Raw genomic sequence first — 14,013 nt, 5'->3', positions numbered from 1 at the left:
ACGAGGTGCGAGAACGGGTCCTCCATAAGTCATGGGAGGTGGAACAGAGGCATGTGTTCCAGTCTCATCCTTTCCGTGAGGTGAAGCAGGTTGCATACCTTTAGCCGCTTCCTTAGAGGAGTTGGCCTCCGAATCGGAAATGGTGGGTTTAACCACTAAAGCCGGTTCGGATGAACTTTTAAGACCATCAATTAATTCCTTAAGCATGATTTTGACTTCGCTCGTCAAGGACGTCTTGAGGGCTGCCATAGCCGTATTCAAGTCGTCTCTTGTGACCGAAGTCAAGTCCATGCCCTCGGGTTGCCCATGGTTCACTTCCTCTTCGCCTTCCATACTCTTCGGGTGGTTAAACCCTTAATAAAGAGACGTGGCTCTGATACCAATTGAAAGGATCGATATGGTTGGCTAGAGGGGGGGGTGAATAGACAACGACCACTTTTTAATTAATCTTAGCAAGTTGAGGTAAACACTATGTGGGTACACAGATAATATGACAAAGAGATGACCCGATAGAATCTAACCACGAGAGCTATTAAGCCGAAGAGATAAAGTCACAAGCTAAAGCAAATACAAAGTAAAGGATAGAAATAACCACAAGTGGAACCGATGGAGACGAGGATGTGTTACCGGAGTTCCTTCCCTTTGACAGGAAGTACGTCTCCGTTGGAGCGGTGTGGAGGCACAATGCTCCCCAAAAAGCCACTAAGGCCACCGTATTCTCCTCACGCCCTCGCACGATGCAAGGTACCGTGATTCCACTATAGGTGCCCTTGAAGGCGGCGACCGAACCTTTACAAACAAGGTTGGGGCAACTCCACACAAAGCTTGGAGGCTCCCAACAAGACCACGAAGCTTCACCACAATGGAATATGGCTTCGAGATGACCTCAACCGTCTAGGATGCTCAAACACCCAAGAGTAACAAGATCCGCAAGGGATTGGTGGGGGGAATCAACTTTTCTCTTGGTGAAAGTGTGGATCTAGGCCTTCTCAACCAATCCCTAAAGAATCAACAAGTTTGATTGGCTAGGGAGAGAGATCGGGCACTTTTAAGCTTGTGGAGCAACAATGGAGCATAGAGAGGTAAGAGATAAGGTTCCTCAGCTAGAAGAACACTTTATATAGTGGGGGGAAAATTCAGACTGTTTTCCCACTCTCTGCCCGAGATCCAGCGGTACTACCGCTGGGAAGGAGCGGTACTACCGCTGCCTGGCGGTACTACCGCTGGATGCAGCGGTACTACCGCTGGGGCTTCCAGCGGTACTACCGCTGGCCCTCGGTAGTGCAAAAGCACTACTACCGCCGAGAAAGTCTTCGCAAAAGGGTCCGTCCACGAACTACCGCTAGGTAGGTGGAACAGGGCACCTGGAGCGGTACTACCGTTGACCAGGGGCGGTACTACCGCCAGCCAGCGGTACTACCGCTGGCTGCAACGGTACTACCGCTGGCAGTCCAGCGGTACTACCGCTGGGACCAGCGGTACTATCGCTGGGGACCATTTTGCAGAGAAGCTAAGAACAAAACGGCGAGGGCCGCTCCAAAGATAAAGGAAGGGGAGAAAGAGAGGTGTGCGTGTGCAAAGATAGATTCCACCCAAACCTTTCCACTACGGATCCCCTCTTAATAGTAGGCTTTCCTATGACTCAAATAAAGAGAATCTAGGAGGGCGCCGTGCTTCCGTTCCAGAAGAGAGGAGTCGTGTCGTCTTGTGCCGTTGACGAGTGTCGCCTGAAACCTTGACACACACGATTAGTCCTGTACGGTACTGTCATCAATCACCAAAATTACTTAGGCATAAATTATGCCTCAACACATGGGCATCCTCTTTCTTCAGCCTTTGTCATCGCCTTGTGCGTGTCTTGCTCGTTGGATGCTCTCAAGTACGCACCGGACCAAAAACTGCGATCACTGCTTTACTAAACCTTCGAACATAATCCAAGATTGTGTCTTCACCCGTCATAGTCGTCAACTCCATGGGCCAAACATACATATGCCAAGACGACAACTACAATGCACTTCATTAGAGGGCTTGCACATATATCTCCACTTGCATTTCTCCAGAGCTTGAACCAGTCTTGTGTGCACCCAAAAGTGCCGGCGAAATTACTTCTTCGGATAGGTTGGATTTGAAGCAAAGTAGTCTCTCGTAATCTTGGCATGGACATTTGCTCTATCACGGTTGATGTGTATGCGGCCAAACTGTGATCCTTTCCTAGGCCGCCAAATATCATCATTGAAAATCATGCCTAAAACGGCTTTAAAGTCTTTGCATCTTCTTCCTCTTCGTATAACTACGAGTCCTCGGAGACCATCTAAAAAAGAAACGAATAAAAAAAAACTCACCCAGGCAAATCCTCGAACACTTACGGTGTGGTGGTGGTGCACTAGGCAACCACCGTCATTTCAGCCAAACCGATAAACAACGAAGCATGGGAATGACCTACAGCGGAGCACAAGCAAGGTCAGATGCGGCGGCCACCAAAGAGGAAGAAGATTTGAAGCAATCCGACTAATCGGCTATGGCAACGTCAGCGACCGGCACACAGGAAGAAGATTCGAAGCAATCTGACGAATCGACTATGGCGACGACGACCATCACCAAAGAGGAAAAAGATTCGAAGCAATCCAACGAATCTGCTATGGCCACGACGGTGACCACCAAAGAGGAAAGAAGATTCGAAGCAATCCAACGAATCGACTATGGCAACAACGACGATGTTTCACCTTGATTCCGATGACGGTGACGGGGGCTGAACTGGCTCAACGACGGGCAGAAGGGCGGCGAGGGCCAAGAAAGGCAACGAGGTAGCGTCGGGGCCAGCGGGAGGTACGCCGGCGAAGAAGAAGTGGCGGGGGAAAGGCAAAAAATAGGCTAAACTTTTCCTTCAAGCGATAGTGATGGAGTAAATTTAAGCGTGGGATAATCGCCAAAGGATAAATTATTCTTCTATATTCGGTTTAACGAATCGGAGCCGAACCAAAATTTTCCTTCTCTATTGTCGGATAAGGGATCGGTTGGCGGCATCGCATTATTCACATCAATATAATGCACTCGAATAAGCACAAAGTTCCGAAAACAAAACAAATTGGCCTGGTGGAAGCGTGCCGTTGGCTTTCTCTATCATCACGAAATCTCTGCCCCTCTCTGTATGTGGTGCGGTGTCCCCATAGACAGGCGGCATCGCAAAAGCATGAGAAACAAAGCAGTGAGGCACTCTGTGTTTGACTCCACTCCAGCTCCAGCTCCAGCCCAGCCCCCAAAGAGTGAAAGGCGTCTTCATCTTGACTTGCTTCCCCTCCGAGAGACCGACCTAGCTCCATCCACTTTCCTGCAAAGGGTAGGGGATAGGCCTCAGCTCCACGCCAAGAGTAGCAAAGATCTCTGATTTGAGAGAGAGAAGCATCGAATCAGCCGACAGGAGGTCTCGTTCGCCAACCCAGCAGCAGCCATGAGTGCCATGAAGTTTTGCCGTGAATGGTAAGCCCAAGCTGCTGCTTTCCTTGCTGTTTCCTTGTTTGGGCCGCCATGGATTTGACCTAGCAGATCCGTTTCCTTCTCTCCTTTTTGCGGGGCGCAGCAACAACATATTGTATCCCAAGGAGGACAGGGACCAGAAGGTGCTCCTCTTCGCCTGCAGGAACTGCGACCACCAGGTCACCACTTCTTCTTCTTCCATCCAAATATACCACCACGTCGTCCCTGTATAAGATGAGAGGATCAGCAAAACTAGGGTTAAGCTGGGGGGAAAAAAGAGCACACCTCTGATTTTTTTAGCACCAAGCATAACCATTCCAGTAGGGGGAGAAAAAAGGGGAAAGAGTGAATTAATGTGGCATGTTAGATTTTACAGTCCGTCGGTAGATTAAGGACTGCTGTGCTGTTCTCGGTCTGAGGAAGAAGTGAGCTGGAGCACATTGAACTGAAAGACAATACGTGCAGCACATGCTATCAACTTGCGAGAAAAGCATAGAGCTTGTTCAATGCAATTGCCAGTTGCTGCTAGGTTCTTGTTTTGACCTTGAAACGCCCTGAAACTGCAGGAGGTTGCAGACAACAACTGTGTCTACCGGAACGTGGTGCACCACAGCGCTGGAGAGTTCACCCAGGTGCTCCAGGACGTCGCCGGCGACCCCACCCTTCCCCGCACCAAGGAAGTCCGCTGCGCCGTCTGTGGCCACGGCGAAGCTGTCTTCTTCCAGGTAAAACAGATGCAAGCCCAACACAGACAGTTGCCATTGCTCAGAGGTTTAGCTACAATTTTCCTCAACAAGAACCTCACCTTGATTCGGCTGTGTTCGATAGGCCACCGCGAGAGGCGAGGAGGGGATGACGCTCTTCTTCGTCTGCTGCAACCCGAGCTGCGGCCATCGATGGAGAGAATGATGTGTCCATCAGCCAACCGATGATGAATTCCACCGATGCAACAGTCTGCGTCTTCCCCAGAGATATTTTCCCCAAGTAGCATGAATTGACTGTATGATTCAGATGCATTGCGGCGTCATATCATTTTCTATCTCCATGAGGAAAAAGCAACCGAGTCCACTGGGGTAAAAATATCCCTGTGGTCCATTCCATTAATCAAAGGATGGTATGCGGACATTTTTTTTTTCTTCTCTTGGTGGTTTGTTCCCTTCTGCACTTCTCTGTGGTAGCTTGAGCAGTAAATTTCGAGAGCAAAACATGTTCTCTTTTAAATGAAAAAACGAAGAATGGAACATGTTCTGAATATTGTCATTCATGCCAGCAAACGATGAGCTGAGGAACATAAATATATTTGATTTACGTCGGCTGTTGGGTTTTAGTTCATCATGGCACTCTTATATGTAACTATTAGTTTTCTAGTGATGACTGAATCAGCTATGTACCAGCACCAATGTTACAACAACTATGAACAGGCATGAAGTGCAGATCATCATTTTAACATCTCCAGGAGGAAAACAAACGAGCCCACTAGACTAAATATCCCTGTGTTCACATGAGCTCGAGCTAAGAAAACCGAGGAACTTGGATAATTTTGAAGAACTTCTCTTTTGGTTCACCTGGCATACTCTTACGCAACTGCCTGAAAACATTAACCAGACATGTAGTAGTAATAATTTTCCAGTGGTTTGCTAAAAAAATAAAACCAAGTACGAAGCTGGTCTGTGCAGAGTTGCATTTGATATACGGAAACGATCTACCCTATTTCATTTTCTATTGTACCTCCATATCTGGATCCTAAAAGTGTGGTGCAACAGAACATACTCTGTATATACTGCTCAAGAACTGGATACCCAATTGTACAATATGCATGGTTACAACTGCAGCACTGAAAATACTGCTACAACAGCCATCTTGATATTGCTACACAGCAACAAATTAATTTCATGGTTACAGTTGCCATATCCCCAAAGTCAAAATCTGGGCTACAATAATAATCCAGTACTTTGATAGCCTATTCAACAAGTACATTTGTGATTTGTCCAAGATTCTTCACCAAGAAAGCCATTGCCGAGCTGCAAACAATTGTTAGAATTCTTCTTTTCATGGTTACCGACGAATGCTGTTCTCGTGAGGACCTCCAAGAGGTGCTTCTGGCAGTTCAATGCTGGTCTTGCTTAAAAATTTCAGCAGAACTGGAGGGTCATGCATCACAATAAGGTCAAGGGAATTTCATCCCATTGTTGAAATAATTTCATTTGCCCATGAAGGGAGAGGTGCTTGGAAGGTGACAGGCAATCCAGTGACCGGATGTACAAATGATAAGCTCTCTGCATGCAACGCATGGCCATCACAGTCCACACCGTTCCACTCAATCACTCCTCCGTACTTGACATCACCTCTGATAGGGATCCCAAGATATTGGCAGTGCAGACGAATCTGGTGCGTTCGTCCACTTTGAGGATAGGCTCTAACAAAAACCATGTGGCTCTTCACATCAACATTTGAAGTTTGGTCAGCTGCTTTCTCTTGTACAGTAATCGACTCTATATCATCAATGTCAACATTAGATGGTTCTCTGTACTGGCCTTTACCATCTGTCCCTAGCACTTCAAATTTTGTGCTCATGTCCCTTACAGAGGAACCCCCTGGTAGTGTTCGGCCAACATCAGACATAGCGTACACACGCCAAGCACCGTGTTTTGATCGCCCATGACCAGAACATACCTTAACCTTTTCCCATGCTGGTAGGTAACCTATGCAAAGGGCTAGATATGTTTTCTTCACTTTGTGCTCAGTAAAGGCCTTCACAAGCTTCGCTGCGACTTTGTTGCATTTGGTGATGACCATGAGACCACTAGTATCACGATCTAGCCTGTTTGCCAGGTGAAGGTTGGGCTTACTTGAAGGATCCCCTGCAGATCATATATAAGAATTTTCTTCAGTTACAGATAGGAGATAACAATTCAGTAATAATAGGAACTATTTTTTAGCGAAAATTTGTAGGGGAGGCCACAACAGTAACATTTTATTGAGACTAGAAGTATTTACAAGAGGATATGTACATATGGTGTACATGGAGGAATGGAGTAAAAAGAGGGAGGAGCCGAGCCCAGATCGTCAAGCCAGCATTAAAGGGGAGTCACACGCTCCTCCTTGATTCTGTACAAAAGGAAAATGCCTCTTTTGAATATGAAAGATCAAATGCCTAAACTATGATTACACCTTCAAGGATTTTAGAGTTTATCTGCTTCCAAATGTTCAAGGCAGCTACAACAAAGACCTCCATGAAGAAAGGCTTGTTGAAGGATGAACTGGCCATAATGACCATGTTTTCCATCGCAAGTTCCAGAATTCTTTGCTGAAGCAACAGTCCTAGAAGAGGCGATCCCTGGTCTCAAGCTGGCCATTATTGCAGAGAATGCAGTTTATTTCTTTGTTAACCTGGATATTTCGTCTTTGAAGCATCTCTTTAGTATCGAGTCTATCATTCAGAAGTAGCCAAGCTTCAGATTAGAAGAGCAATTATAATTCCAGGTCAAGTTTGAGGGAACTGAGGCCTGAATATGGTCAAAGGAAATCTTATATATCTAGGAAGCGTTATTCATTGAAAGCTCCAAATATTGGCTCCTGTATGATTTGGATGGTGAACTCAATACTCAGGTCACGATCTTAAATTGTGATTTGTGAAGGCTATTTTAGCAGCACTGTAATAATGTTATAAATTCTAACATTATATCAGGACTTAAATATTGAATGTTTGCTTGAAGTCAAAATATACACATCACAATGGGTAATCTCCATGTTACTCCTAACCTGGCTTTAAGTTGTTATCAGAAGCTTGCTCAAAAGAAATATTGCTGTCGGGACTTGCTAACAAGTGGGGGAATACATTTGATCATCTCACAATTATTTTTTCAAGATACCATGGTTTGACTATTATTTCGTGCAAGAATACTAGATGCGCAGTTACACATGAAATTTCTAAATAGGAAAATGCGGTCTATCTATCCAAAGTACATTTGATAGAAAAATGGTAAATTTAATCGTACATATATTAGATTGTGCTGGCTTTCTTTGTAGAATCAATTGGTCTGCCAAAGTACCCATAGCCTCTTAGAGTCTTGTAGCATGCCAGAACTCTGAAAACTTTTCTGCTTCTTCATCTGCTCAGCTTCACATTTGTACATGTGTTGCTATATGTAAAATATAGCTATATACTAAGTTCCTCAAAATAAGATACAGAAGCTTAGTTTGCGTACGTTATGGGCTTCAATAACCCTTGTCCTCATCACACATAAATACACAGCTTATCGTCACATCCATAGTGCGTTTCAGTCTGAAAGTAAAATGAGACATATAAATTCTTATTTCCAAACTAAGAGCATCTCCAACAGATGGTGCGAAATAGAGCAGCTGCCCAGAAAACCGGTTTTTAGGGCATTTAGCAGATGCCCTATCCCTATATAGCGCTGTATTTTTTGGGGGGCAGCCGCATATTTTGTCCTCTCGTGCTGCAAATATACAACACCGAAGTGGCTGACGCAAAACAAAAATCGCAGAGTGCATGCCCAACCACCAAGGGGAACTTCCCGGCCCTTCCTCCCTGCTGCTCATTTCCCCCACATCCGGCGTCCCGCACCTCCTGCCTCCGGCGCCGAGCGCCTCCACTCTCCTAGCCGCCACAGCCCTGAGCCACCGGGAATGGCAACGACGCGACAGCCCTGCCTTGGCTATTCCCAGCAGTGCCACTACTCCGACGGAAACCATCCAGCCCCGCCAGATCCGTCAACCCCAGGCTCGGATGTGTCCACCCCGCGGCCGGATTGGGGCTTTGGACGACGGCCCTGACTGGACCGCTCCGGTCGTCGCACATCCTTCACACGCTCAGGCGAGCCACAGCCTCAGTTTTGTTGACCTTACCTTGGTGCCATGGAAATCTATTCCTGCCGCTATGGTGCCATCGAAAGCAATCAATCAATCACAGGATCGTTCCCATCCTCGTCCACCCGCCAGCAGCCGCCACTTTCCTCCCAGGATACTCCATCCACAGTCCGCTCCTTCTGACCTTCCCTTGCTTCCATCTCTATGCCAGATAGCAGCCGCCCATGGGTATTCATTTACATTCAGAGTAAAGCGCTGGGTGTGGGGCGCTGTAGTCCGTTTGACTATGCTGCTACTACAGTGACCCCGAATGATTGTCTTTTTTTCCTCCTCTTGTGTGTTAGATCTTACAGTAAGGAGCTGTATGTAACAAATCCTAGAGAAAGTTTCAGTCACATACTTTTTGTACGGTGAATTTGTTCTTACATGCCGGATCTGCTCATATCTGAATAGATGGCACTTGGAAGTGGTGGCAGTTGGAAGAAACAGCTAGTTTTTATGCATACTTAGTTTAGGTTTCAGTTTTAGTTTATATGTCTGGTACATTCTCAGAAGAATGAGTATATCATTTTATTTGCTTTGCTGTGCGCTTCATCTTGCACAGACATACTGGGAATGCTTTTGCCTTTCAGGTCTGAACTCTTGGTTATACTTTTGATCTCTAAGAATGATTGTTTGCATACTAAAGATATCTAGTTGACCAAAAGTTATGGGTGAAGTAACCAATCACCACTGAAATTTATACACAATGAATGTTTTGGTTTAGAAACGATATGTCGATGATATGTGTATGGTTATCTCGGCGCAATGGTAAAGCTGCTGCCTTGTGACCATGAGGTCACGGGTTCAAGTCCTGGAAACAGCCTCTTGCAGAAATGTAGGAAAAGGCTGCATACAATAGAACCAAAGTGGCCGGACCCTTCCCCGGCCCTGCGCAAGCGGGAGCTACATGCACCAGGCTGCCCTTTTCTTTATGTGTGTGGTTATCTTGCAAAGTTTAAACTCTATTCGTAGCTCATATTTTGTTTCAATATGTATACAATTGTGGAGAAGAAAAATAAGTTGGTGCCCTATTTTAGATCATCTCTACGGCAGAATTTTTTCTAGTGCCCTATTTTACATCATTTGCTACGGCAGAACAATTCCTGGTGTCCTAAAACTTTTCTTTGGTGCCCTATTATACATCATCTGTTGGATATGCTCTAAGAGCATCTCGGAATATCATGAGAATCTACTCTAACCAACAAAGTCCACTTACAGATAGGTTAATTCATTGGTATTCCATATCTCTACAAATGTTTTTTTTGAATTTTTCACCGGGGGAGGAGGGGAAAGCCCCTCAACCACCTGAATATATTACAAGGAAAGGGGGAACCCCCAATTCCTGAGTGACAGATTTACACAGAGAGTTAAGGAAAATACAAGAGGAGTCGCCAGCCAGAGTGGGGGCTGTCAGGTAGTTCTGAGCACATCGAGCCAGACATCAATATGAGTGCGATCACTGGCTCGCCATAGCACTGTGTCGTCACGGCAGGCCTTGAGGGTGGCGGTCAGAGACGGCGAGCCGTCCGATAACACCACGGCGTTTCGCCGATTCCAGAGCCTCCAACAAGAGAGGAGGACGAAGGCGTCCGAAGAGGCGTCGCCGACCGCGGCAATGACGTCGACGTGATGGAGGGCCCTTACCGAGGCGCCTGACGGCGACACACCGAGACACCTCCAAAACTGCCCCGCAAAGGGGCAGCCAAAAATGAGGTGGTCGGCGGTCTTTAGAACCGCCCCACAACACGGGCACCTAACCTCCTCCGCCGTGAGGATGGCTTGCGGAGGAGCACGTCCCGCGTATGGACGCATGACAAGGTGAGCAGCCAACCGAAGAACTTGACACGCGAAGGGGCCCGGTTCGACCACAGGAAGAAGTAGGACAAAAGGGCGGACAGGGTCACGGCGTAGAATGGAGGCTCACGCGACGACGCAGAGACCCAAACCGCCCCTGGGGGGAGAGCGGCGACGATGGAGGGGTCACAAACTACCCCAGAACGAAGGGAGGAGAGGACCCACCGTTGGAAGGCCTTACCTGGACATGTAACCACCCTGAACTCCCAGACCGCGGCGCGAGCCGTCGCACCGCCGGATGGGCCTTGGCCGGGGCAGACCGGGGGGGGGGGGGGGGGCTTGGGAGCTATGCGGAGGAGGGAGCGGCGGTAGCGTGGTGGACCGGGGGGATCGCCTGGTGTGTCACCAGAGCCATCATCCCCCATTCTCTCCTCAAGTCTAGTTCGGTTACTTTGACAGCTCCTTGGCTGATCTGAAGGTCATCTCTACAAATGTGATAGAACCAGATCCAGAGATATGCTATTATAGGGTCGATAATTAAAGCGGAGTTTCTGCTCTCTCTCACTATGTGAATCTCCAATCACGTTTGCTCCAATATCAAAACTAAACCAGTTAAAAAGCAGTCATGTGGCATTACTAAATATCTCATGGGTACAAGCTGCAGTGGTACACAAAGCAGAAAGCAACCAAATCTGCATTTCATCAGCATGAACAGCTCTTGAAATTTACTACGCCGAGAGCATCTGAGGATTTTGCTGTGCCATTGCATGCTAATGGCACGATCTGTCTAAGCTTTTTGAAGTACCTGAGGAGGCGGTGGAGCAAGGGAGGGCGGAGAGGAGGGCCTCGCAGTAGACGCCGGCGGGCTTGTCCACCACGGCGAGCCACTCGTCCTCGAACACGACGGCGGCGGAGGAGTAGGCACCGGAGCGGGCGGAGGCGGTCATGGCGCGCCGGAGCTCCACGTCCTTGGAGACGGCCGGGTAGGGCGGGGACACCGGGCACGGGTACTCCCCGGTCGCGGCCGCCGACATCACCGCGTCCTGTACGCTTGCTCCCGCAGCGGCGACGGCGAGGCGGCGCGCGGGTGGCGGCGTCAGGGCTCGCGGCGGGGAGGCGGCGCGAGGCGAGAGGAGAGGGAGGAGGAGGGGCAATCTCGTCATATCCTCCGCAGAGGAGACCGGTTCCAATAAATGACAGGGTACCTGTCTTCTTCGCTTCCCCTCTCCCCCGCGGAAAAATCCCAACCCTAGCCTCCGCCGTGCGTCTCCGGCGACCCTTCGGCAGCACCGCCGGGCGGCCTCGCGGGCTGTCCTGGAGCGATCCCGGTGGAAATCTGAAGCGCGAGCGTTGAGGAGAAGGAGGTGGTGGCGGGTGATTTACTGATTTGGGGGCGCGTGCGCGGAGGAGGATGGGGTCGTCGCCCAAGGTGGTGCGGCCGGAGGAGGTGCTGGAGTCGCTGAAGAACGACGGCACCGTCGACGCGCTCCGCATGAAGATCATCGCCCAGCTCAAGGCCAACGTATGCTTCTGGTTCTTCTCCCCCACACCCTTCCTCTTTCCAATCCCCTTCTCCCTCCTGCTTGTGACTTTGCTCCCAGTGGCTCTGCAGCGCCGCGCCGCGCCGCAGCGGCGAGGTCCCCTGTAGTTTGGTCGCTGATGGGAAAGTGGTGGCCGGAGCAGAGAACAATAGAGGAGTCACGATGGCCATGGCTATGGATTTTTTTCTTCGAGCATTTTGTACTGCTGGTCTGCGTGAAAATAAAATGAAAAGAAGCTTTAGGTGTTCATTCTGCGTTTTGCTACTGCCTACTCGTAGAACCTATCTCGCCATAGCGCCGTTTCTTTTCATTTGAAAAAAAAAAACACTTCTCACTCGGAAGCATGCTATGGTTGCATTGTCTTTTTCCCCCTGATCATTAGGGAGTTCTAGTGCGGTAGATACATTCTGGACTATGTAGCTATGTTATACTCCCTCTGTACCGATATATATTTCGGTACAGAGGGAGTAGTAGACATGTGTTTCTCATCACACTTTCCTTGCATTGCTTTTGCCGAGATTGGCTTGATCAATGGGATGGTTTAGTTGGCTTACTGGGACTAAGCCTTTTTATATTGGATTTCCAGGAGGATATGAAGAAAAATACCATGATGATGGTGGAACAAAGCAAAGTTCTGAAGACTCCTGGAGCTGAGAAAAAGACCAAGAGGGAGCTGTTTGATGCTCTTCGACAAGAATTGGAGTAAGTGCCAGTGGTTTATGTATGATTTACTGACACAGTGTGGCATAGAACAAACATGATATGCTCAATAATAAATTTACAACATATTGTTTGGTTTGGATTTGTTTTTCTAGCATATACACAGCTTTCTACGTACAGTATTCCCTTTTGGATGCTAAGTAGAAAGAAAGACAGAGCTATTATGTGAACTTGACTTTGACTCTTTGAGCGCACACAATACTCCATGACGAAACATTTCTTTATCATGTTTTTGCTAACCACTGTTTGTTCTGAAAGTACTACGATCATCTAGCTCCTGATAATATGATGTACTACTGGTGAAATAAGGTTCAGCAAGTGCTGGGCGTAAATTCCTAGTTTTATCATCGCCTAGTGCCTATCTTGCCTATGCGTGCTGCCTATTTAATTGAGCTCATAGGGTCAAGGCTCCAAGTTCTGTCATCGCCTAGTGCGTAGGCACATTAAGCATGCGCGTGATTTTCTTAACTTTGGGAATACACGGGTTAATATTTGTATTCTGTTTTATATCGTGGCCTCAAGCAGAAGAAATAATATATCAAAAATGTAAAGCAGTGCTAACTCATTTGTTCAAATGCAGAACTCCGGTTCTTGAGAAAGCCTCAAAAGCGGTTTGGGAGCTGATACTTGACAATGGTGGACTAGGGAAAGAAATCACCGAGACAGTTGAGAAAGTCTTCTGCCGGCTCAGCGGAATTGACATGATGCCACCTCCAGCTTCAACATCTGGTGCTCCTCAAGAGAAGCAAACAAACATGGCTGTAGAGGAGGGTCAGAAGGATATGGAAATGGATGCCTCTGAACCATCATCTTCCTCAAGGAAGAGGCCTTTCAGTGACATCAATGTGAAAGGAGCAGGTGCTATACCGAACGGTGGCGCTACATACCAGCATGACGGTCATGAGGATGGGAACTAGGAGAGCTGGTGATGTTCTTCCGTTTGTTGTGATTTTGTTATTGCAGGGTAAATTAGCTGTTGTGTTTTCATGGCCCAAAAACTGTTGAGTTCTTGGATAATGGTATAGTTCCACAATGTAGGGTTGTATGATTTAAGCCCATGGCTTCTTAGTTTATACTCCCTCCGTCCCAAAATTCTTGTCTTAGGTTTGTGTAGAAATGAATGTATCTAAATAGCAAAACGTGACTAGATACATTTATATCACAAATCTAAGACAAAATATTTGAGACGGAGGGAGTACTAGTGAAAAGTTATGTGTCTGATAGGATGTTTCAACTTTAGAACCTTGGAGGGATCTAACTGCGTGTTCTCATTGTAGAACAAGTTGGTCGACTACTTCCTGAGAATAAACTTATCTCTTGGGTACTTCACTAAAGTATTTGAATTTCATTCTTTGCTTCTTTTGAATTTCTAAGGCGACAGTAAAATATTGAGTTGCTATTTACTCCCTCTGTCCCAAAAATGCTCTTATATTATGGGATGGAGGGAGTACCATTTTGTGAGACCATTGAATTGCTATTTACAATTTTGTGAGACCGTGCTAAGAAATGAGCCAGGACTAGGCTGAGCGCCTATGATGGCCTTTCCCCCCAAAAGAGTTGTTTTTCTTGTTTAATCTACATCTCTATACAAATATACTCCCTCCGTTCCTAA

The 14,013-nt window shown here is 47.4% G+C and overlaps 3 protein-coding genes across 3 annotated transcripts; 2 read left to right on the top strand and 1 right to left on the bottom strand.

Annotated features, from left to right (window-relative positions):
• Positions 1-3,152: 3,152 nt before the first annotated feature.
• LOC123398346 (DNA-directed RNA polymerases II, IV and V subunit 9B) lies at positions 3,153-4,801 on the top strand. The gene is made up of 4 exons (XM_045092824.1): positions 3,153-3,477; positions 3,578-3,653; positions 4,041-4,199; positions 4,303-4,801. Exons 1-4 carry the CDS (start codon positions 3,449-3,451, stop codon positions 4,381-4,383), a joined length of 345 nt encoding a protein of 114 aa, XP_044948759.1. The 5' UTR covers positions 3,153-3,448; the 3' UTR covers positions 4,384-4,801.
• A 425-nt stretch (positions 4,802-5,226) lies between these two features.
• On the bottom strand, positions 5,227-11,317 carry LOC123398344 (RNA pseudouridine synthase 1). The gene is made up of 2 exons (XM_045092822.1): positions 10,946-11,317; positions 5,227-6,335 (listed from the first exon to the last, which is right to left on the bottom strand). The coding sequence occupies exons 1-2, from the start codon at positions 11,301-11,303 to the stop codon at positions 5,653-5,655; spliced, it is 1,041 nt and encodes a 346-aa protein (XP_044948757.1). The 5' UTR covers positions 11,304-11,317; the 3' UTR covers positions 5,227-5,652.
• Positions 11,318-11,366: 49 nt separating this feature from the next.
• Positions 11,367-13,454, top strand: LOC123398345. The gene is made up of 3 exons (XM_045092823.1): positions 11,367-11,662; positions 12,268-12,383; positions 12,982-13,454. Exons 1-3 carry the CDS (start codon positions 11,552-11,554, stop codon positions 13,316-13,318), a joined length of 564 nt encoding a protein of 187 aa, XP_044948758.1. The 5' UTR covers positions 11,367-11,551; the 3' UTR covers positions 13,319-13,454.
• The last annotated feature ends 559 nt before the right edge of the window (positions 13,455-14,013 follow it).

Source organism: Hordeum vulgare, chromosome 5H (assembly GCF_904849725.1).
Source record: "Hordeum vulgare subsp. vulgare chromosome 5H, MorexV3_pseudomolecules_assembly, whole genome shotgun sequence".
NCBI classification, from domain to species: domain Eukaryota; kingdom Viridiplantae; phylum Streptophyta; class Magnoliopsida; order Poales; family Poaceae; genus Hordeum; species Hordeum vulgare.
The sequence above is the reverse complement of the archived record's forward strand: the minus strand, read 5'-3'. Positions and strand labels throughout refer to the sequence as shown.

Coding starts and splice junctions, on each gene's coding strand:
- LOC123398344 (XM_045092822.1), bottom strand. CDS start 11,303: ATGACGAGATTGCCCCTCCTCCTCCCTCTCCTCTCGCCTCGCGCCGCC. Junction 6,336..10,945: donor TTGCTCCACCGCCTCCTCAG/GTACTTCAAAAA, acceptor TATGATCTGCAG/GGGATCCTTCAAGTAAGCCC.
- LOC123398346 (XM_045092824.1), top strand. CDS start 3,449: ATGAGTGCCATGAAGTTTTGCCGTGAATG. Junction 3,478..3,577: donor ATGAAGTTTTGCCGTGAATG/GTAAGCCCAAGC, acceptor TGCGGGGCGCAG/CAACAACATATTGTATCCCA. Junction 4,200..4,302: donor GCGAAGCTGTCTTCTTCCAG/GTAAAACAGATG, acceptor TGTGTTCGATAG/GCCACCGCGAGAGGCGAGGA.
- LOC123398345 (XM_045092823.1), top strand. CDS start 11,552: ATGGGGTCGTCGCCCAAGGTGGTGCGGCCGGAGGAGGTGCTGGAGTCG. Junction 11,663..12,267: donor TCGCCCAGCTCAAGGCCAAC/GTATGCTTCTGG, acceptor TTGGATTTCCAG/GAGGATATGAAGAAAAATAC. Junction 12,384..12,981: donor GCTCTTCGACAAGAATTGGA/GTAAGTGCCAGT, acceptor GTTCAAATGCAG/AACTCCGGTTCTTGAGAAAG.